Genomic DNA, 23,014 nt, shown 5'->3' with positions numbered 1-23,014 from the left:
TTTGGCAAGCTGGACCGGTGCTGTTTTGCCCGGCTAAGGTCTACCCCTGTTCTTATGTCAGATAAACCACACATAAACCATGTACTCTTCTCCCCTTTATTCTGCTGTGCAGAAGCTCAGGGTGACCAAGAGTGGCACCCACAGAAGGAGTGTGCCTCGTGCAGAGTCTCAGCCTTCACCCTGTTCCTTCCAAAACTTCAAATGCCTTCCCCGAGCAAACCCAGAGGAGTTCCGCATACTGCACTTGACCTCCATCCCTATAGTCAATATGGAAGCTGCCGGCCTGCGCCGCCAGTGGGAGCCTTAACCGCTGGTTAAGGACGAGGGACAGGAGAAATCTCATGCTCTTCCGAGAAGGACAGTATGTTTTCCATAGTCCGGGCCACTCGCCTCAGGCTTTGAGTCTCAAGTCCAGGTCTGGTGCTGAGCAATCTCGTACCCAACCTTGTTATCTTTCCTTCGATAGTACATCCGCGTCAGCACCGTCATCAGGAAGGTCTCCACTATGAGCATGTGGCAGTTCATCACTGCGAAGTGGAATGGAACGGGACAGAGGTTATACTGCGTCAGAGACCAGGGAGCTAGAGCAGCCCCGGCAAGCCGGCTGAGAGACACTGCAGTTTACCTCTGGACCAGGACCTAGGGGTGCCAAACTACTGTGTGGAGCAAGGCAGACCAACGGGAGCCAGAACTCGGCTCTGACGTCTCATCTGAGGCCAGCGTGCGCGTTTTCTCCGCACTCTGCTTCCTAACCATACCCATTCTTGTCCCAAGTTGAGGACTGAACCCCTGACCTCCTGGTTTGATCGTTAGGACTGGTCTCAAGCTGGGGACATTGCAGTTCTCTATGATCAGAGAGGCAGGAGTCCTCAGAGCCTCTGCCTGCTTTCTTGGATTCTTCCTGAACATTCTGAGCAGACATCAGGCTGGCCCACTTCTGTCCCAAGGTCCTGTCTCCCCTGCCCACTCCCAGTCTGGCCCGTGACGTGGAAAGGAGCCCTAAGTGCTTACCTTGGGACCTGATTTTAGAAGAGAAGGGAGGTGAGCAAGCAATCTGCCCGCCATTCGCCAAGATGGAGAAAATGGAAGGCTGCAGGGCAGTCAGGATGACAAGAACCTGTGGCGTAGAAGAGATGGGGGTAGGGGGTTGGCACCTGCCACCCCCGGTCCTGAGGCCAGTGCAGACCAGTCTCTGCAGTTAACGGAGGGCTGAGACTTAAAACTATATTGAAAATCAGTGCAGTTTCATCTTCAGGCAAATTATAATCATGCTTACACCTCACTCACTAGGGTTGCTCATAAAACAATCAGCCTCTCTCTCTCTCTCATGGGCACCATCAGACCCTCAGTGGCATCCAGACAGGTGACAAGGTCATGTGGTGATAGAGGCAGAGGTTGGAGTGATACAGCAAAAGGCCAAGGAAGGACCACCATGGACTGCTGGCCAATTCCAAAGAGGAAATGGCAAGCCGGGTTCTCCCCGGCAGCTTCCAGAGAGATCACGGCTCTGCCTCCATTTTGATTTGGGGTTTCCAGGCTCTCAAGCTGTGCAATAATACATTTTGTTATTTTAAGCCCGGTTGGTATTTTGTGGCACAGAAAATCAAATAAGAGATCAAATGAAAGTGGGGGTGTGTGGAGATAATGTTCCAAATCTCCCAGGGAACCCAAAGGTTAAGACCATCGGGTCCACTCTGTCAGTCCTACCCCGTCATGTGTTGTCTAGCACCATTTCCGGGGTGTAGTTACCTGGAACAGAGCGAACTTGGATCCCATATTCTGTTCACCCAGGTGCATCTTGGCTTGACGGAAAAGGATGGCCAGCGACCAGAGAGCGAACAGTGTGGACACGCCGAGGAAAGTGTTGATCCACAGAGCCGTGCTCTTCTCGGAAATCTGGCGGCAGACCAGGAAGCAATCAGGAGGACAAACCCTCTCTTTGTTCCTCCTCGTCCATGTGGACGAAGGCGATACAAAAGCCCCCAAGCCTGGACTTCATCTCCCCACCGGATTCTCTGGGCTATCACTCTCCCGTGGTCACCCTGCCCTTGGCCCTGTGGGTCGCTGGTGCTCAGATGTTAGTTCTAGAACCCAAAGATAACGAGTCTTAGACTTTACTGCCTCCTCTTGGCTTACGTCTGATGGGTCAAAGATGCCGTCAGGGATGAGGAAGAGCCCCACTAAATTAAGCATTATCTTGAAGAAGGCATACTGGAAAGCGCCCAACATCAGCAGCTGAAGCTTCTTCCTAAAGGAGGAAAAGAGTGGAGAACACGGACCCATAAAGCGCCCACCCTAAGGGAGCCTGGCCCCTCCGCTGAGCTCCTGGACGAAGGCTGGGCTGACATCACGGCATGGCTCACGGGTGAAGGCACTGTAGAGTAGGTTGGGAACACCGGGAATCCTTGCCTCGTACTTGCCCCTGATGGTGCCTTTTGAGGAGGAGCTCAAAGTATTGACTTTTCAAGTTCATTACTCAAAGTAGGCAGGGGCAAGCAAGCACCCAAACTACAGTTTTCTCTTTGCCACTGCAGTGGGAGCTGGACATGATAGAAAACACCTTTAATCCCTGCACTCGGGAGGCAGAGGCAGGAGGATCTCTGTGAGTTCCAGGCCAGCCTGGTCTACAGAGTGAGTTCCAGGACAGCCAGGGCTACATTGAGAAACCCTGTCTCAATAAATAAATAAATAAATAAATAAATAAATAAATAAATAAATAAATAAATAATAAAAATAAGAAGGTAAGTAAGTGAGTAAGCAAGACAGTGAGCTGAAGCATACGACTTCTTCTTCTGGGGCTGGAGAGATGGCTCAGCGGTTAAGAGCACTGACTGCTTTTCCAGATATCCCGGGTTCGATTCCCAGCACCCACATGGCAGCTCACAACTGTCTGTAACTCCAGTTTCAGGGGACCTGAAACCCACGCCAAAACACTAATACACATTGAAAAAAAAGTTCTTCCTGTTCTCTCCTGGGGGGGGGAGGGCAGGTGCCCATGTGGGGGGTCCTGGCTGTGGGATATCTACCTTTATCATTGGCTTTGTCCCATACCAGCTTAATTTCAAGAGCCTCGAACTACCGGGGCTACAGAGCCTTATGCTCACTTGTTCCTGTGGGATACCTCTCCCCTGCCTTACCTGGTAAGTATGAGGGGTGGGCAGCAGGGGCAGCAGCAGCAGCAGGGACCCGTGTGCACCCTCATCGGGGTGTCCTTCAGTGTCCTCAGAACTGCATCCTTCCCACCAAAGCCTTCCACCATGACCAGCATCAGGAGGTAAAAGACTATGGCGTAAAACCTGGGGGAGAGAAGGCAGATTGCAAGCGTGTGGGTAGAGCACCACAGTGCACCCCTTTGCTGCTCAAGGGATAGAGGATTTCCGGGAGAGCTGGGGCTGGCTGAGGGAAGGGGCCAAGGGCCTGGCATTTTAGTTGTTTTTTCAAGACAGGGTTTCTCTGTGTAGCCGTGGCTGTCCTGGAACTCACTCTGTACTCAGAGACCTGCCTGCCTCTGCCTCCCCCATGTTGGGATTAACGGTGTGTGTCACTGCTGCCCAGCTGGGGCTGGCATTTTAGAGGAACAAGAGAGGTGACTGGGTCCAGAGGACTGGGAAAGGGAGCATTTGGGGCCTCTGGGAACCAACAGGGACTGAAGAGTGTGCCCCCCCCAAAAGGCATCCCCTGAGCACAAGCAAAAGTTCAAGGGCCTGCCATCAGCACAGGTTGGCAAGAGCGAGATTCCTATCAACGGGGCTTCAAGACAAGGACTTTGGAGGCTTGGGTGTCAGAAAAGGACTGTCAGGGATGCTCATCCCCAGTGGTGAGGGCGGGGCCAGACACTCACGACGTTATGGCCATCTCCACCAGTGTGAGGGCTCGAGGGATCCAGAGGCCAAAGCAGCAGAACACAGACACCACCTGCTCGTAGAAGAACAGGATGCAGGTTAGGGCGGGGCGAGCAAGACCAGCCCAACTTTTTGTAGCTAGGGCTCCAAGAAGCCAGGCCTGTGTGTTCGAGGCACTAGTCCTTCCGCTGGCTAGCTGCTGCGCCTGGGTCAGTGGCGGAGCATGCACAGGGCCCTGGGCTCCGTACCCAGAACCAACCAAAGTAGAAACAAGGACTGGTGACATGACTCAGCATGTGAAGGTGCTTCTCACGAAAACCTGGTAACTTGAGTTCAATCCCCAGAACCCACGTTAAGAGTGGAACAAGAGAACCAACTCCACAAATTTGTCTTCTGACCTCTACACATGAGCTGTGGCATGCATGTTCCCCCCATCATGTGCACGCACACACTAGTAATAATAACAATAATAACCCATTTTTAAAGTAAAAATTGCAACTGGAAAAGAACTGAATAAATTAAATCCAGGTCCTGTGCAATGGCTGCATAGATAAGTTTTAAAAGGCTCACAGCTGCTGGAGCTGTGGCTCAGTGGTAGGGTGTTCAGTACCCACAAGGGGAACAAAGAAAAAACAAGCCCACAGCAGAAGACTGAGTATGGCCCTGTGGACACAAATGCCTGTGTATTGGAAGGTGGCCTGCTTTTACCATCAGTGCCATGCTGCAGGGAAAAGGAGCGGGCACAGCCTGGTGCCGGGTGGGTCGCTGTCTGCAGCCCTTTGCAATCGAGTGCTTCACCCTGCTGGCAGTTGGCCGTGCTAACAGGCAGAGAGCAGTTCCCATGGCCCATGTTACATGGTGCTGGCGGACAGCGCTGAGAGTTTAGGAGAGCTGTCGGGACAGCCTGCCCCATCTCCAGTGCCTCTGGGGGGCCAGTGCCAGCATCCTCACCGTAGGTGCAGAGCTGCTCCAGATCAGGGTCCTCTTCTTGATGGGGCAAAGGGTGTTCTTGTACAGATAAATAGCATCCTCTACGAAGATGGCAACTGAGCCCATGGTAAGAAAGGTCAAGAAGATGGTGAGGGTGATTTCCAACGCACCCAGTTCTAAAGGAGAAGGGAAGTAGATGACAATGAATTGAAGAGCAGATGCTGTTCTAGTAATGCCTATGGAATAAAGTGTGCGTGCGTGTGTGCGTGCGTGCGTGTGTGCGTGCGTGCGTGCGTGCGTGCGTGCGTGCGTGCGTGTGTGTGTGTGTGTGTGTGTGTGTGTGTGTTTTAAGACAGAGTCTCACTGTGTAGCCCTGGCTAGCCTGGAACTGGAACTCGATATATAGAGAAGGCTAGACTTGAGCTCACAGAGATTCTTCTGCCCCTGGCTCTCAAATGCTTGGGATTAAAGGTGTGTTCCATCATGTCTGACCCCACGAAGGGTCTTTAACTCTTCCTCACAATTGAAAACATCTTTCTGAGCCATCCCACCAGTCCTCTGCCTTGTTTTTTGAGCAGGGTTTCTCACTGAACCTGGAACTCACCAATTTGACTGGACTTGCTAGGCAGCGAGCTCTAGGGACCCATCCATCTCTGCCTCCCTAGTGCTGGGGGTACATATCTACCTCACCATGCTTTTCATGCGGGTGCTGGGGATCTGAACTCAGGCCTTTAATGCTTATGTGGCAAGTGACTGACCCATTGACCTGTCCCCCTTAACCCCTTACATTTAAAAAATTTTCCATTTAAAGGGTGATGTAGCTGTGCATATTCTGACATGGCATATGGTGTGCAATGATGATGTGTTCACACAATCACACCAAAGCTCATCCCCTGTCATCTCCCTTCTTGGAGATCTCCCAGAAGCCCATTTCCAGCTTCCCCCTGGCCTCTGGACTGGGATCTCCACAGCCTGCATTCTCCAGACTCAAGGGAGTTTTTCTAAATGAAGTAAGACACACATTGTCTTTCACAGCAGAAAGGCAGAGGGAGCCTACAGAGGGAGACGGTAACAGGAGGGACATCTAGGGTTCCACCGTCCACTAGGGTGACTATAGGTTGAAACAACAGCTCACATTTTATGAAAGACTGGAAATAGGAGCTTGGAGGTTCCAAACGGAAAGACATGGGGCTGGAGAAGTTAGCCACCCTGATTTGATCAGTGTACTTTGTGTATGCATATTGAAATACCGCACCATACTCCATCCATGTGCATAATTATTCCACACTAATTAAAAACCCGTCATCTCAGCTCTTCTCTGTGTTTCGGGCTGAAGATTTCACTGCCACACCCCCATCCTTCCAGCAGCCACGCTGAGCCGTTTCTGCCCCCGAGGACTTTCTCTCTGGCTTCTGCTTGGCTGGCTCCTGGGCCTGTGTTCTCTGTTCCAGTGTTAAGACTTCAGCCCCCATGCCTGGGCAGCCTGCATGATGAGGCCTGCCCAGCTCGGTGAGGTTCTTTACATCTTTCTATACTTCGTTACCTCCAAGGCAGGGGCTGTGTCAGGCTGTCCTCTGTTCTGTTGCCAAGTAACAGTAACAGCTCTCTAAGTATGCTTGCTATTCAACTTGACACAAACTGGACTCATCAGAGAGGAGGGATCGCCAACTGAGAAAATGCCTCCATAAGATTGGACTGCGGTCAACCCTTTAGGGCGCTTTCTTATTTAGTGATTGATGGTGGAGGGTGCCAGCCCATTGGAGTGGCGCCACCCCTGGACTGGTGGGCCTGGCTTCCGTAAGAATTCAGGCTCAGCAGATCAGTGGTGGTGCACGCCTTTAATCCCAGTACTCAGGAGGTAGAGGCAGGTGGATCTCTATGAGTACAAGACAGGCCTAGTCCACAGAGAGAGTTCTAGAACAGCTAGGACTACACAGCAAGACCCTGTCTCAAGAGACTAATAAAAATAAATAATCACAATAAAATAAATATACGCAATAAATAGTTTATGCAAATGGCATCTTACAAACTCTAAATGTTTTTTTCTTTTTTTTCTCGAGACAGGATTTCTCTGTGTAGCTTTGTGCCTTTCCTGGAACTCACTCTGTAGCCCAGGTTGGCCTTGAACTCACAGAGATCCGCCTGCCTCTCTCTAAATGCTTTTTGCCCAACCTCACTTCTATAACTTTTACTGCTTTCATCTGAGAAGCTGATGTTGCATTAGCACCCTTGGGTGTGTCTCCTAGATAGATAGGAGACTTTCTCTGGCATGTGCCTGGAATTAGAACTGCTGGGCTGGAGGAGAGGGCAAGTTTAGGTTTCATGGATACTATATGCTATTCACAGGTGTTATATATTATACTGGGTGTGGCTGCCGCTTCATCACCTTTTTTTTTTGTTGTTGTTGTTGTTTTTAAACATGGGTCCTGGGTATCAAACTCCAGTCTTCAGGTTTTCACAGCAAGGACTTTTACCTGCTGGGCCATCTCACTGGCCCTTTCTTGAATTTTGAAAAATGATTTGCTGTTTCTAATCATAAAGACAATTTCTACTTTTTTTTAATTAAAAAAGTTTTCATTTTATGTTTATGTCCTTCATCTGCCTGAATTAAAGTTAATTTCCTGTGTATTGATTTCCTTGGGCATAGGTAGCTGTTCTGCACATCTTCCTAGAAGCCAGTCCTACAGCATCCTTCTGTGTGAATCCCATGTCCCAGAGCATCCTTCTGTGTGGACCCCCATGTCTCACAGCATCCTTCTGTGTGGATCCCATGTCCCAGAGCATCCTTCTGTGTGGATCCCCGTGTCCCACGGCATCCTTCTGTGTGGACCCCCGTGTCCCACGGCATCCTTCTGTGTGGATCCCCGTGTCCCACGGCATCCTTCTGTGTGGACCCCCGTGTCCCACGGCATCCTTCTGTGTGGACCCCCGTGTCCCACGGCATCCTTCTGTGTGGACCCCCGTGTCCCACGGCATCCTTCTGTGCGGATCCCGTGTCCCACGGCATCCTTCTGTGCGGATCCCATGTCCCAGAGCATCCTTCTGTGCGGATCCCATGTCCCAGAGCATCCTTCTGTGTGGATCCCCGTGTCCCACAGCATCCTTCTGTGTGGACCCCCGTGTCCCACAGCATCCTTCTGTGTGGACCCCCGTGTCCCACGGCATCCTTCTGTGTGGACCCCATGTCCCACGGCATCCTTCTGCGTGTATCCCATGTCCCACAGCATCCTTCTGTGTGGATCCCCGTGTCCCACAGCATCCTTCTGTGTGGATCCCCGTGTCCCACAGCATCCTTCTGTGTGGACCCCCGTGTCCCACGGCATCCTTCTGTGTGGACCCCCGTGTCCCATGGCATCCTTCTGTGTGGATCCCCGTGTCCTACAGCATCCTGTGTGGATCCCATGTCCCACAGCATCCTTCTGTGTGGACCCCCATGTCTCACAGCATCCTTCTGTGTGGACCCCTCATGGAGGCCTGTCTCTGCCTCTGGACCTGACTTTGCTGTTTTTCTCCCCCAGGCCCTTTGCCATTGTGACCTCATTGCTTCAACAGCCACAAGCCTAACACAGCCTTCACTGCTGGCAAAGGCAGCCTCCCTTTCTGCGGCTTCCCCAAACCCTCCTGGCTTTTCTAGATAAACGTTTAGGTCAGCTTAATTTAAAACAAAATTAGAGGTTATAACTGGAATTGTATCACAAACTCTAAAAAACCTGGCCATTAAAAGCTGTAAGAGTTCTAGAATAGCCCTTTTAACCACTTAAGAAACAAAGAAGCTGGACAGTTTCCCCACATCCCCTTCCTCTCCAAGTCTCCTGTGGGTCCTCGTCACTGCTCAGGATCACTCTTCTGTCTAAATATTTACCAGGGCTCCTGCTCTGTGTCAGCTGAATTTCCCACTTCCTCCCTTCCTGCTGCCCAGGTTCAGCCTCTGTTCTCGCCTGCTCCAGAGGGTCAACAACCCCTTGGTTTCATCCTTGCTTCTCCCAAGGCTCTTGCCCCCGAGTCATTCTGATTCCTGACTAAAGGTCCTGAACCACTCCATCCAGCCCCTCCCAGTCTCACAGCCCTCGCCTGTGCCTCCATCTTGAGGCTAAAGTACAACCTTCAGGATTAACCCTACTCAGGCCCCACCTCAGCTGCCCAGCCCTCTCATTGCCCCAAGCTCCTCCGCTAGTAACCAGCCTTGCCAGATGTGGGGAACCCACTGGCCCATTCGATCGCCATCCCCACCCTGCACTCCCCACATCCTCCTGCCCCAGCCTCACCAGGCAGCCTACTTGGCTATGAGACCCAGAGAGTCAACCTGTTTTCCAGATCCTTGTTTCCAAAACTTGTTTCTAAATCCTCTACCTGCTCACGTGGTAGCCAGGAGGTATGAGAATTAGTGTGTCGTGTGAGGCAACGTTTCAGAGGCCCAGTAATACTGATACTTTGATTCCTGTGGAGGGCTGTACTGTGGGGTCTGTACTGTGGAGGGTTGTATGTGGGGTCTGTACTGTGGGGGGTTGTATGTGGGGTCTGTACTGTGGGGTCTGTACTGTGGGGGGCTGAACTGTGGGAGGCTGAACTGTGGGGTCTGTACTGTGGGGGTCTGTGCTGTGGGGGGTCTGTGCTGTGGGGTCTGTACTGTGGGGGTCTGTACTGTGGGGGTCTGTACTGTGGGGTCTGTACTGTGGGAGGCTATACTGTGGAGGGTTGTAATGTACCTTGCATTCGGTCTAGTGGCCTCTTTAAAACCTGCCCATTAGATGCTAAGGGCAGGCAACCTCCAGCGTGGCCATTCAAACTGTCTTCAGACACACCAAATACCTCCTGGGCTAAGGACCTCTGGTGTAAGGTGACTTTTGTCCCACCAGCTCCACTCTCTAAACATGAGGTGCTTGGAGCTAGATGCGGCAGCCACCTGCTGGCGCTAACCACAGAATGCACCAGGCATCTCTGGACACCTGCAGTTGCTAATACTCTGGCTCAGAGCATCTGAAACGGAGCTATCCTTAGCCTAAGGACCTGGCCACATCAGCTTCCCACTGCACACGACAGCATCCCCTCGCTTAGGAGGCATCTATTTTGGAAGAAGCCACCGGGAGCCCCACATTTCCGAAATGGTTAATTGTGGTGTAGGAGACGAGATAAAACCGGCTTGATCGTTTCCCTCCTACAAGCACACAGGCCACTCTGTTCTCAGTAGTTTGGAGGCAGAAGCCGAGATCTCAGCTCCGTCCGACGCCTAACACTTCCAAAAGCAGTCCAACACCGGGCAGACAAGTTCCCAGGCTCATGCGAGTCAAGCCCACTCCTCACAGCAGCCACCCCTCTGCGGAGCTGAGAGCTCTCGTGGGGAGTATGTGAACACTCCAGGGGAATTGTGGGGCTTGGGTTATATGGGTACCACCTTGAACGTTGGAAACACAAATGAATGTCCCAGATCCTAGCATCCCAGTTTGAATGTGTCTTGAGGCTGGGGTGGGTGGAGGACCAGGCTCCGGTTTGTCTCCTGGGCTAAATGTTCATGTCTCACGGTAGCTCACTGATTCCTTGGGAGAAATGACCTTCTCCAAGGCCTTGGCCATTATGAACATAGGGCCAGCCATCCTCTCATGCTGGCCAGATGTGAACCGGCTCTCTTCAGCTCCCCCAGTTGTCCTGACTTCCCTCTGGGGTACACATATCCTGCTCCTCCAGGGGGCCCCCTGACTCACCTCTCAGGAGCTGGGCTGCAGTCGGAGGGTAAGAGAAGCAGGCAGAGTTGATGCTGTAATTGGTCTGCAGGAGCTCCAGAAGGTCTGCTGTGTACCTGGAGAGACACGGGTTTGCTCAGAAGCAGGCAGCTGGGGAAGGGGTGTGGCAGACTAGACCATCTGATCCACATCGAACACTCCTGAGGGCAAGGAGCTGGTCCATGTTTCCTCGAGACCCTGGAGAACTGGCTTAGGTTAGAATACAAGACAAGCTGCCAGGGAGGATGAGCAGGGTCCAAGGGAAAGAGTGTTCCCTTAGCCGGGCATGGTAATGCGGGCTTGTAACCCCAGCACTGGGAGGGAGGCTGAGGCAGGAGGATCTCAGTTTGAGACCAGCTTCAACTACATAGTGACATGATAGGACTCTATTAGAAAAGAAAGAAAGGAAGAAAAAGGAAGGAAGGAAGGAAGGAAGGAGGGAAGGAAGGAAGGAAGGAAGGAAGGAAGGAAGGAAGGAAGGAAGGAAGGAAGGAAGGAAGGAAGGAAGGAAGGAAGGAAGGAAGAGGGTCCCACAGCACCAGGACGGGCCTGCCCACTGTTGGTCAGCGGCTCTGTGCATGTCCAGGAATGCCTTCTGCAGCCCCATCCAATCCCAGCTTCCCTGAAGTCCAGAGGACTCACAGGCGCTTTTCAATCTTATCTTGTTCTGAGTGCTGAAAAGCAAAGGGGCCCTGGGAGGGAGCCAGGGAGGGACAGGCCAGAGAGATAGGGGAGGCTGCTGTTTCTTAGCAACTGGCTCCCAGCCCAAGACCGGCCGCGCTCACTTACCTGGGGTCAAGTCTTATCTGAGTCCTGCCGGGCTCCATCCTTCTGTTCTCTCGGGCAGACGCTGAGGGTGAGGAGGGCCAGGCAGGGCCGGCAGACGGGAGCCCTGAAGAGTGGGGAGGTTTCTGTCCCGCACTGCGGCGCTAATGGCCTTGTTCGCTGGGTGAGGGCTGAGGAGAAAGTGGACAGTCTCCCCTGCTCTCTCTACCTCCGGAAGCCTCCAGGGTCAGCCTTTTATCTCGGAGTTCACCCCGGAGGAATTTGATCCTCTGTGTTGACGGAGTTACTCCTCCCTGCAGGTTAGGCTTGGTCCCTCCCCCCTCCCTCAGACCGATACTTTGATCACTCCGTGTCCCTGGACTACCCAACCCTTCCAACTTCATACTCCCTGAAGGAGCCTTCTAAGGCTCACCGGATCCAAGACAGAAATGTCCCCCGTCAGGCCCAGGAGAGGGGAACAAAGTCCTCGTTTGGTCAGTAACTCCCGGTGATTCAGGCAGAAGCATAGGCTCTGGTCCCTTGGAAACAGAGACTCGGGGCTGAGGCCTGGCCCGCAGTGGGGAAAGGTCAGAGGAGGCCCGTGAACGGCTGCTGCTGCTGCTGCTGCTGCTGCTGCTGCTGCTGCTGCTGCTGCTGCTGCTGCTGCTTTTTAGACAGGTTCTCGCAATGTAGTGCTGACTAACCTGGAATTTGTTATATTGATCAGGCAGGCCTTGAACTCATTGCAACCTGCCAGCCTCTGCCTCCCGAGTGCTGGGATTAAAGCCGTGCGCCACCATCGCCGGGCTCAGGGTTTGCTTCTTAAAGGTCAGACCATGTTGGGCTGAGAACCAGCTTAGTCACACCTGGACCCGAAGAGCAAGCCAAGCCGAGGCTGCATTGCATCTGTCAGAGCGCCCAGGTTTCTGTCCACGTTGACCGGACTTCTTTTAAAAGGCTGAATTAGGGCTGAGGGGGTGGCTTGGTCTGTATGTATGCACCCTCAGAAGAAAGGACCTGAATCTGACCCTCAGCACCCACATAAAAATGCTGGGTGTGGCAGCATGTGCATGTAACCCTCTATCTGGGGAGTGGAGCCGGGAGGACTCCTGGGACTTGCTGGCCATCCAGTCTAGCTGAATTGGTGAGCTCTGGGTTCAGTGAGAGACCCCATTAAAAAAAAAAATAATAAGATGGGGCCAGGCGGTGGTGGCACATGCCTTTAATCCCAGCCCTCAGGAGGCAGAGGCAGGCAGATATGAGTTCGAGGCCAGCCTGGTCTACAGAGTGAGTTCCAGGACAGCCAGGGCTACCTAGAGAAATCCTGTCTCAAACAAACAAGATGGAGAGTGATTGAGGAAGACAGCCCATGCTAACCTCTGCCTCCAGAGGCATGCACACCCCCACTCACACCATCTCCCACTCACATCCACACCCCCACCCCCTTACTCCAAGTTTTATGCTTAAGAGCTTCTTGATTGGGCTGGAGAGATGGCTCAGCAGCTAAGAGCACTGGCTGCTCTTCCAGAGGACCTGAGTTCAATTCCCAGCATCCGCATTGTAGCTCACAACCATCTATAGCGGGATCTGATGCCCTCTTCTGGCCTGCAGGTGTACATGCAGATAGGCACTCACATTAAAGAATACATAACTAGGGGCTGGAGAGATGGCTCGGTGGTTAAGAGCACCGTCAGCTCCCAGCACCCACATGGCAGCTCACACCTGCCTGTAACTCCAAGACCTGACACCCTCACACAGACATGCATGCAGGCAAAAACACCAATGCACATAAAACTTAAAAAAAAATATATGAATTTTTTTTTTTTTTTTTTTTTTTTTTTTTTTTTTCAAGACAGGGTTTCTCTGTAGCTTTGTGCCTTTCCTGGATCTCACTCTGTAGACCAGGCTGGCCTTGAACTCACAGAGATCCACCTGGCTCTGCCTCCCAAGTGCTGGGATTAAAGGCGTGTGCCACCGCCCAGCTATAATATTTTTTTGTTTTTATTATTCATTTCATTTTTATTAATTAATTAATTTGTTTATTTTAATGCCTAATGCTGTTTATTGAAGGAGGGAAGAGGTCTTAAATACAGGCTTACAGCACAATGGGAGAACCCTGTATTTTGTTGGTTGGTGGTTTCTCCTTCCAAATAGATTTTAACTCCTCGAGGCTGAGCACAGTGTGCCGACCCCCAGATCCCCGGATAGAGCCTGGTGCACACTATGAGCTCCTTGGAACTTACTTGTACCACTGACAAAATAAGAAACCAGAGTAACAGCAGCAGGTGCTTCAGGGCTGCCAGGCAGTGTGGGAAATGGAGACTGTTCCTTATCTAAACCTTATCGCCCTCTTATAACGCGAGCGTGGTCTTTATTCCCATTTCACAGACAAAGCTCGGGTCAAGGGAGGTTAAGAAACCAGGCTAGAGTGGCATGGGCATGAACAGAGGCAAAGGCACCTGGGGTGGGGGGGGGCTCGGCTGTGGAGGCTCAGTGGGAGATTTTCGGGAGTGAGACCAGGGCCCTTGGGAGTGTCGGGTCCTTAGCAGGCATGGCAGGAGCCTTTTCTCCAAACTCTTCACCAGGTCTCTTGAGTGCCACAGTTTACCCTCTGGATAAAGCACAGTTCTTAGGGTTGGGGATTTAGCTTAATGGTAGAGCGCTTGCCTAGCAAGCACAAGGCCCTGGGTTCGGTTCTCAGCTCCGGAAAATAAAAAAATTAAAAATTTAAAAAAAGCACAGTTCTCAGCACAAGACAATAATATAATGTCAGGAGTAGGAGTCTTGGGGCCGGTGACCTCCTGGGGTGGAGGGAAGGGCAGGAAAGGGGGTAAGGGTTCTGATCGTGGGGGTCAGTGGCCTCGGCCACGCCTAATAGGCACAAGCTGACTCAAGCGACTTCCACTGGAACACGCCTCAGGTCATTCATCTGTGGCTGCTAAGAAGCCTTGAGCTTAAACTACACACAGCCTGAACTTTAGACTTCCCTGGAGGAAATATCCTCCAGACGGGGTGGGGAGGTAGGAAGGAGCAGGGGGACCTGAGGCCAGGCTGGACAGTGGTAGGCTCCAGGACAGATGAGCATTTCTCACTGGGCACAGGTGGAGGGAGGTGACTTGATGGGTATTCCTGTGCTACCCAAAGTCTTTTTTTCTCTTTTTTTAATTTTTCTTTTTTTTAATTTTAATTTTATTTTATTTTGATTTTTCGAGACAGGGTTTCTCTGTGTAGCTTTGCACCTTTCCTGGAACTCACTTGGTAGCCCAGGCTGGCCTCGAACTCACAGAGATCCACCTGGCTCTGCCTCCCAAGTGCTGGGATTAAATGCGTTTATTTTATTTTTTAATTAAGAATTATTTTTATTCATTTTACATACTAAAGATTCCCCCCTTCCCTCCTCTTGCCCCTCCAGCCTCCCCCTCCTAACCCACTCCCCATTTCTCCTACAAGAAGGTAAGGCCTCCCATGGGAGGGACATTTAGTAGAGGCAGGTCCAAGCCCCTCCCCCTGCCTCAAGGCTGTGCGAGGTATCACATCATAGGTACTGGGCTCCAAAAGGCCAGCTCATGCACCAGGGATGGATTCTGATCCCACTGCCAGGGGACCCCTTAAGCAGATCAAGCTACACAACTGTCTCACTTATGCTGAGGGCCTAGTCCAGTCCCATGCAGGCTCCACAGCTGTTGGTCTAAATTCCCACTAGTTTGGTTTGGTTGTCTCTGTAGGTTTCCCCATCATGATCTTGACCCCCCTTGTTTATAGGATCCCTCTTCTCTCTCTTCGACTGGACTCCTGGAGCTCAGCCTGGTGTTTAGGTGTGGCTGTCCGCATCTGCTTCCATCAGTAACTGGAGAAAGGCTCTATGCTGACTTCGACACCCCACTCTCACCACTGGGCAGATCTGCCAGACTGAAACTTAACAGAGAAATAAGGGACCTAACAGATGTTATGACTCAAATAAACTTAATAGATACCTACAGAACATTCCACACTAGCAAAAAAGAGCACCCCATGGAACCTTCTTTTAAATCGACATACTCCATCACAAAGCAAATCTCAACAGATACAAAAAAGTTGGCATCACCTCTTGTATCTTATCGAACCACCGTGACTTAAACAAAAGTTACAGAAAGCCTACAATGGCATGGAAACTGAACAATGCTACCTGAAGTCTCTTAAGTGGCTGTTTCTTTACAGCGTGCCCATGAGATCAGATCAGGGTGCTAGCTCTGTTCTTCAAGGCCGGTCCCCCTCAGCTAGAGAGGCCCAGCTGGACCAGTCAAGCTCTTCTCCTGGGCGTCCTGGCCTGACAGCTAGTTACTGTCAACCATACTTTTAGAACTAATAAGAACTCATCAACCTTTGTTTATTTTTCAGTAGTTTAAATTAACATATATTAATTATATAAAGTAATGATTTCATTGTGTTATTTCATTTTTAGCTTGGAGGCCAGCCTAGGCTACAGAATAAAATTCTATCTATACATTAATAAACAAACAAAATGTTAACAACGACAAAAAAACTTACACATACAACTATGTCATGCGGTATTTCCTTTTTTGTGGTGGTCTGTTTAGCAGAATGATATCAAATTAGTCAGGTCTATGCGTCATGTAGCATGCAGAGCTTTCTTCTCTGGTGAGGCTGAATGAAGTTTCCTCCTCTGTTTCGTTCGCCCACTTGTCCATTGATGGACGCTGAGTTTTAACTGCCGTGAGCAGTATTGTTCTGAGTACAGTCCCACAGACATCTCCAAGACTCTGCTCAGAGTTGCTTTGCTTCATATCCTGCAACGGGCTTGCTCAGGCAACCGGTAGTTCATTTCCTAGGTTTCTGAGTTCCCCACAGGGTTTTCTACTGCAGCTCTCCCATAATGCACTCTTGTGTACAGGATCCCTGATAATGTACTCTTGTGTACAGGATCCTGATAATGCACTCTTGTGTACAGGATCCCTGATAATGCACTCTTGTGTTCAGGATCCTGATAATGTGCTCTTGTGTACAGGATCCTGATAATGTACTCTTGTGTACAGGATCCTGATAATGTACTCTTTCTTGTGTACAGGATCCTGATAATGTACTCTTGTGTACAGGATCCTGATAATGTACTCTCTTGTGTACAGGATCCTGATAATGCACTCTTGTGTTCAGGATCCTGATAATGCACTCTTGTGTTCAGGATCCTGATAATGCACTCTTGTGTTCAGGATCCTGATAATGTACTCTTTCTTGTGTACAGGATCCTGATAATGTGCTCTTTCTTGTGTACAGGATCCCTGTAGAGGGCATGAGGTCCTCATACTCACAGATAAGCACTAGAGAAGCCAGGAATGATAGCACACAGGCTTGCCTCTTTGATGAAAGGGATGTGCACACCTGTTTTCCACCCAGAAGAGGGAGAGGATGTTGTTAATAACCGGGTAATCTTTGGCTATCTGTAGAGCCAGGCCTCACCTGGATCCCCCAGGTTCCTGAGCACTATCAAGCCCCAGAGCCCATTCTTAGGGAAGAGGTCCCATGTACTTTACAAAGGAGCTTATATTACACTTATTTCAGACCCTTCCTCCCTAGACCTGTTGCAGGATATTTGATCACATCTGGAACCCCTGAGACTGCGTTATCTCCTGGAAATATCTGTCTGTAATTGTAGTGTGGTTCAGCCCTAGCACACACCTCTAATCCAAGAGCTTTCTGCTTGACTACTGTAAACAGGGTAAGCGTAAGTAACAGTGTTGCAACTCTGGGGAAAAGGTATCCTGGCTGTTTGGAGAGTCATGTGACACCTTGAGCTGCTAGGACAGCTCTGGCCGCTGGAGCTGCAATGGGACAGCTCCGCCCTGGAGGGAAAGGTATCCTGACTGTTCAGGAGTCAGGCTATACCTGGCGCAATGGGGAATGGTCTCCCGCAGAATACAGCAATCCTGCTCCTCTCCTGGAGAGCGGCTGCCGCTGCGCTTAGCTCAGCCGGCACTTAAGGGGCTGCCTAGCAGAGCTCTGCTTCTTCTCCGGTTCAAGATGTTGCTTCTTTTGCTTCATCTTGCAGATATCCTCTGGCTCCCGGTGAAAAGTTGTTACTTTTTCAGCTCTCGCTTGCTCTGTCCACCGAGGGACATCTCAGCAAGGTTCTTCTGTTCAGCTCCCCCTTGCTCAGTCCCCGGAGGGACGCCTCAGCAAGGTTTTGTCTGTTCAGTCCACTATGGACTTCTTCTTCTCTGTGCTGATGAATGAAGATCTTCACACCCAAGACGCTTTTGAGAAAGAGATTTATTTGGGAAGGAGGAGTCCAGGAGGGTGGCTGCCTCTACCAGGGTGAAGAGAACAGTCCACAACTGACCAGGCAGGGTGGTTTATATAGGATCTCTTGGGGTGGGGGCAGAGTTAACCAGGGATTGGTTAGTTTTGTGGGTTAGGGGCAGAGATGGCCCTGATTTCAAAGCCAAACTGTGTTTCTTTCACTGGCCTTTCTTGGCTTTTTGACTAATTCTAAGGCCAGGGCATATTTCTTTCACTCTCTGATTCTAGGGACCAAGAGTATTTCTTTGGTACTGGTTTCAGAGTCAGGGCATGACTCTTTGGTTCTGGGTTTGGGGACAAAGCATTTCTTTCTCTGGCTCAGGTCCAAGATCCAGGCTGTGTTTCCTTCCCTGGTTCTGGGCTCCAGGGTCAAAGTGGGTTTCTTTAGCCAGCCCATTTTCCCTACATTAAGATCAACCCCAGGCAGAGGGGGCAACCATTGGCAGGAAGTGAATATAGGATTATTAAGAAAAAAAACAGAGAGAGTAAGGGGGAGTCAGGAGGATGGATAGAGATGCACAGGAAGTAGATGGGAGGGACATTCAGTTTGAGGAGAGTTTTTGAGATGGCAGAGGAGAAAGGCGAGACTACTGGGATATTGTGTTAGGAGGAAGATCAGCTGGGTGCTTTCTCTGCCTCTCTGAGCTAGCAGGCTTTCACCCCAGCATTATTGGTAAAACCAAATGATTGAAAATTTGTTAAAAACAACATAGACCCTTATCCTGAGCATTGTCAGTCAATAGAACCCAACCCCTCCCCCCAAGACAAGGTTTCACTGTGTAGCCCTGGCTGTCCTGGAACTCGCTCTGTAATCCAGGCTGGTCTCTGAATTCACAGAGATCCGCCTGCCTCTGCCTCCCAAGTGCTGAGATTGAAGGCATGCGCCCCCATGCCCAGCTGTGGTTACCTCTTTTACACATGAATGTTCATTCAGTTGTTCTAGCACTGTTTATTGAAAAGACTACTCTTGGTCTAGAGACATGACTCAGTGGTTAAGAGCATTTATTCTTACAAAGGACCTGGGTTCAATTCCCAGCATTCTAATGGCAGTTCACAATCGTCCACAACTCCAGTACCATGATGAATATGATACAGACATACATGTGAAGTGAAACACTTATACAGATATGGAATTTTGACAGATGTTGCATGGATTGGGGCTGGGGACTGTAACAGGGCCCCAGGCCTTAGCCTAACTGACCCCATGACGGAAGTGATTCAGCCTCTAACATTCAGCATGTAGACAGCATCTCTTGCCAAAACCTTGCTTTTTAGCTTCTGTAGTTCTGCTTCTGGTTAACTGTTCTTGTTAACTGAAGCATGTCAACCCAGAACATGGTTTTTGTGCTTAAAAGCTCATCCTGAGAAAGGCTCAGGGCTACACCGAGCTCCTGAGCACCCAGTGTAGTCACTGGCCGGCTAATAAAGACTTCCGATTGACTTAAATGCACGTCTGAACAGTATTCTCTGGTGAATACCCCACATCAGGGATGTAGTTAAGCTGGTAGAGCACTTGCCTGGTACTCACGAAGCTCTGGGTTTCCATGCTTGGCATCCCATAAACCAGGTGTGGTGCAGCATCCTGGAGTACCAGCATTCTCAAGTGTAAGTGGGAGAGTCAGACGTTCACAGTCATCCTTGGTTCTAGAGGACGCCAGCTTGGGGTGCATGAGATCTTGTCTTGAAAGAAAAGAAAAGACAAAAGGAAGAAGGGAACCGCACTGATGTATGAACTCTTGGAGGCTGGTGCTGTCCTGAGGGTGCCAAGCCTTTCAATCATCAGCTTAGGATCGTTATTAATTTAGGAGTCCTCTGTCTTTTTCAGCTGCATTTTGTACTTTTCTGCACATAAGAATCATGCTTCCTTTTGAATTTTTGTTAAGACTTTAAAAGTGCAATGAGCTGCCTGTGACATGCCCATTGGAAATGGTTATTATGGGGCTGGAGAGGTGGCTCAGCACTTAAGAGCACTGGCTATTCTTCCAGAGGACCTGGGTTCGATTCTCAGCACCCACAGGGTGGCTCACAACCTTCTGTAACTCAAGTTCCCTCTTCTAGCCTCGCAGGTACCAGGCATGCCCATGACACACATATGTACATGCAATCAAAACACCTATACACATTTTTTGTTGTTGTTGTTTTGTTTTTCGAGAGTGTTTCTCGGTATAGTTTTAGTGCTCGTCCTGGATCTTGCTCTATAGACCAGGCTGGCCTTGAACTCACAGAGATCTACCTGGCTCTGCCTCCTGAGTGCTGGGATTAAGGGCGTGCACCACTGCCACCCGGCTACACATGTTTTTTTTTTTTTAAGTAAAAGTTAGGAAACAGAAAGTGTTAGGTAAGATGTGGGGGATGGGAACACTTGCACACTGGTGGGAATTTAAACGATCCAGCAGCTCTGGAGAGCACAATGGTAATTCCTCAAGTAAACCACACAATTCCCACAAGCCCCAGCATGCTACTTCCTCACACACGTCCTTAAGGAAAGGTGAAGGGACTTGAATAAGTATTTGCAAACAGACATCCATGACAGCAATGTTTACAGTAGCCAAAACAGGAGCAGCCTAAACACCCACTGGCAGATGAGCGGATAAAGAAAATGTGGCATGGAGTGAATTGTTATACGGCTTTGAGAAGAAATGAAACTCAAGCCAGCCACGGTGGTAGGAGGCTGAGACAGGAGGATAGCTGTGAGTTTGAGGCCGGCCTGGGATACGTAAGGGATTCTAGACCAGCCTAAGATGCATTGTGAGAGCCTGTCTCACAAGAGAGAGAGAGAGAGAGAGAGAGAGAGAGAGAGAGAGAGAGAGAGAGAGAGAGAGAGAGAGAAGAAATGGGAACAAGCCTTTGGTGCTACCTAGCTGGTAACAGACATTGCTCTCAATGTAGCTGAAAGACATCGCTCTGGGTAAAAACTTGACAGGGAAGGAGAGGGAGAGGAAGAGGAAAAATAAAGAGGTAAAAGGAAAACTATCTTATTTAAGAAGGGCTTTCTGGCCGGGCAGTGGTGGCGCACACCTTTAATCCCAGCACTCGGGAGGCAGAGGCAGGCGGATCTCTGTGAGTTCAAAGCCAGCCTGGTCTCCAAAGCGAGTTCCAGGAAAGGCGCAAAGCTACACAGAGAAACCCTGTCTTGAAAAACCAAAAAAAAAAGGGCTTTCTGAGCAGGGTGGGGTGGCACATGCCTTTAATCCCAGTACTTGGGAGGGAGGCAGAAACAGGCAAATTTCTGAGTTTAAGACTAGCCTGGTCTACAGAGTGAGTTCTAGGACAGCCAGGGCTACACAGAGAAACCTTTTCTCAAAAAAACAAAAAACAAAAAACAAAAAAACAAAAACAAACAAAAAGGGAGGGCGGTGCTCTGCTTGGCAGGTGTCTGGGTTCGCTTGGTAACTATCTAGAGAAACAGTATTCTGACCCAAATCGATGAGATTTTTATCAAGGGCTCTCATTATCGTCTGGAAGCAGCTAGTTAATTATCACACACAGAAAGTCCCAGACTTTTCAAACCCTTATTTCCAGCTGAGCTGATTAAGTTCTGTCTTAGTTAGCTTTTGTTTGCTGATACCAAGTGACTGCGTTGCCTGGTTGGTCACTTTTTGTTAAGATTTATTTTTACTTTTGTGACTGTGTCTGTGTGTGTTTATGCCACATGTGTGTGCTGCCCACAGAGGGCAGACGGGGCACACTGGATCCCCTGAAGTGGGTTTACAGGTGGTTAAGTGTGCCATGCCATGGGTGCTGAGAACGGAAGCTAGGTCCTCTGCAAGAGCACCCTGTGTAGTGGCTGAGGGCCTTTGAGGCCCCGTGACTACTTTTCACGTTTCTTTTAGGTCCTGAAAATTAGCCACAAATGTACTTTTCACAGGATTTACAGTCCTGATTGCTGAGGGAAGATCCTTCTGTATGCTGTCAATATGTACTGCTCCCATTGGTTAATAATAAAGCTGGGGCTGGAGAGATGGCTCAGAGGTTAAGAGCGCTGGTTACTCTTCCAGAGGTCCTGAGTTCAATTCCCAGCAACCACATGGTGGCTCACAACCATCCGTAATGAGATCTGGTGCCCTCTTCTGGCCTGCAGGCATACATGTGGGCAGGATACTGTATGCTTAATAAATAAATAAATCTTAAAATAATAATAATAATAATAATAATAATAATAATAATAATAATAATAAAGCTGTTTGGCCTATGGCAAGGCAGGATAAAATTAGGCGGAACAATCAAACGAGGACTCAGATGAAGAGGGGCTGAGTCAAGAGAGATTCGAGCGAGCCACCCAAGAAGCAAGATGCCAGAGGACTGGTAAAGCCAGGGCCATGTGGCAACACATAGATCAATAGAAATGGGTTAATTTAAATGCAAGAGCTAGTTAGCAATAAGCCTGAGCTATCAGCTGAGCATTTTGTAATAAATATAAGCTTTTGTGTGTTCATTTGGGACCGAGTGGTCGGGACAGAAAACTCCGCCTCTGTTTAGAGCTGATGGCCAACCATCCTGCAGACACAGCATTATTGTTTTTCTAAATCTGTTTTCTCCAGTAGTCAAGGCTCTCCAAGTAGCACTTCACGGTGACCAGTTTGGGTGACAGTAACTGTGTGAGTTTGAGGGAGGGCTTCAGAATGTGTGTTGTGCTCTGTGTTTGGGTTTGTTTTACACGTGTAGGCGTGAGCCTTCCAGCTCGGATGGAAAGGTATCCTGGCAGCGGGGAGCCAGGGAATACCCCAAAGTCACACCGCACAACAAACCTCACACGAGAGTTTTATTGGGAGGGGAAAAACCAGGAGGGTGGCTGCCTCTGCGTGGGCGAGAAATAGCCCAGAACTGAGCAGAAAGTGGGGTTTGTATAGAGTTTCTTGGGGGTGGGGGTGGACCTTTTCAGGGTGAAGCTTTCCTGGGGTGAGGATTGGCGGATTTCAAAGTCCAGAGATTGGGCTTTTTACTATGAACGGTGGAAGCAGTGTCTGGCCATTAGGGCAGTTCGAGGGTTCTGTGGGTGGAACCTGGCACTTGGAAGTCCTCAGGGGAGTGGCCTGGCCACTCTTGTGGCCTGAGGGGCTTACATTAGGTGCCTGAAGACCCCCTTGTTTTATGGTCAATAGATCTGGAACTGTACAGATTAGCTAGCTAAATTCTGTCTGAAGCGTTGGGGGGGTGCTGGACAGATGACTCAGTGGTTAAAAGCACTGGCTGCTCTTGCAGAGGACCTGGGTTTGGTTTCCAGCACCCACATGGCAGCTCACAACTGCTTGTAACTAGTTCCAGGGGATCTGTTGCCCTCTTCTGGTCCCCTAAGGTACCACATGTACACGATGCACTTAACATGCTGGGAAAAAAAATGCTCTTCCCACAGAATATAAAAAACAAGGGGCTGAAGAGACGGCTCAGGGGACAAGAATACACACTGTTTGTGCAGAGGATCTGAGTTCAGTCCTACATGGTGGCTCATGGTTACATGTAACTCCA

General features: G+C 50.0%; 1 protein-coding gene across 1 annotated transcript; it reads right to left on the bottom strand.

Annotated features, from left to right (window-relative positions):
• Window positions 1-82: 82 nt before the first annotated feature.
• On the bottom strand, window positions 83-11,864 carry Slc51a (solute carrier family 51 subunit alpha). Its single transcript, XM_028860057.2, has 9 exons — window positions 11,279-11,864; window positions 10,472-10,566; window positions 4,794-4,948; window positions 3,842-3,915; window positions 3,138-3,296; window positions 2,137-2,248; window positions 1,750-1,896; window positions 1,012-1,117; window positions 83-527 (listed from the first exon to the last, which is right to left on the bottom strand). Exons 1-9 carry the CDS (start codon window positions 11,314-11,316, stop codon window positions 406-408), a joined length of 1,008 nt encoding a protein of 335 aa, XP_028715890.1. The 5' UTR covers window positions 11,317-11,864; the 3' UTR covers window positions 83-405.
• Window positions 11,865-23,014: the final 11,150 nt, after the last annotated feature.

Source organism: Peromyscus leucopus, chromosome 12 (genome assembly GCF_004664715.2).
Source record: "Peromyscus leucopus breed LL Stock chromosome 12, UCI_PerLeu_2.1, whole genome shotgun sequence".
In the NCBI taxonomy this organism is placed as follows: Eukaryota; Metazoa; Chordata; class Mammalia; order Rodentia; family Cricetidae; genus Peromyscus; species Peromyscus leucopus.
Note: the sequence above shows the minus strand (reverse complement) of the source record. Positions and strands in the feature narration are given on the sequence as shown.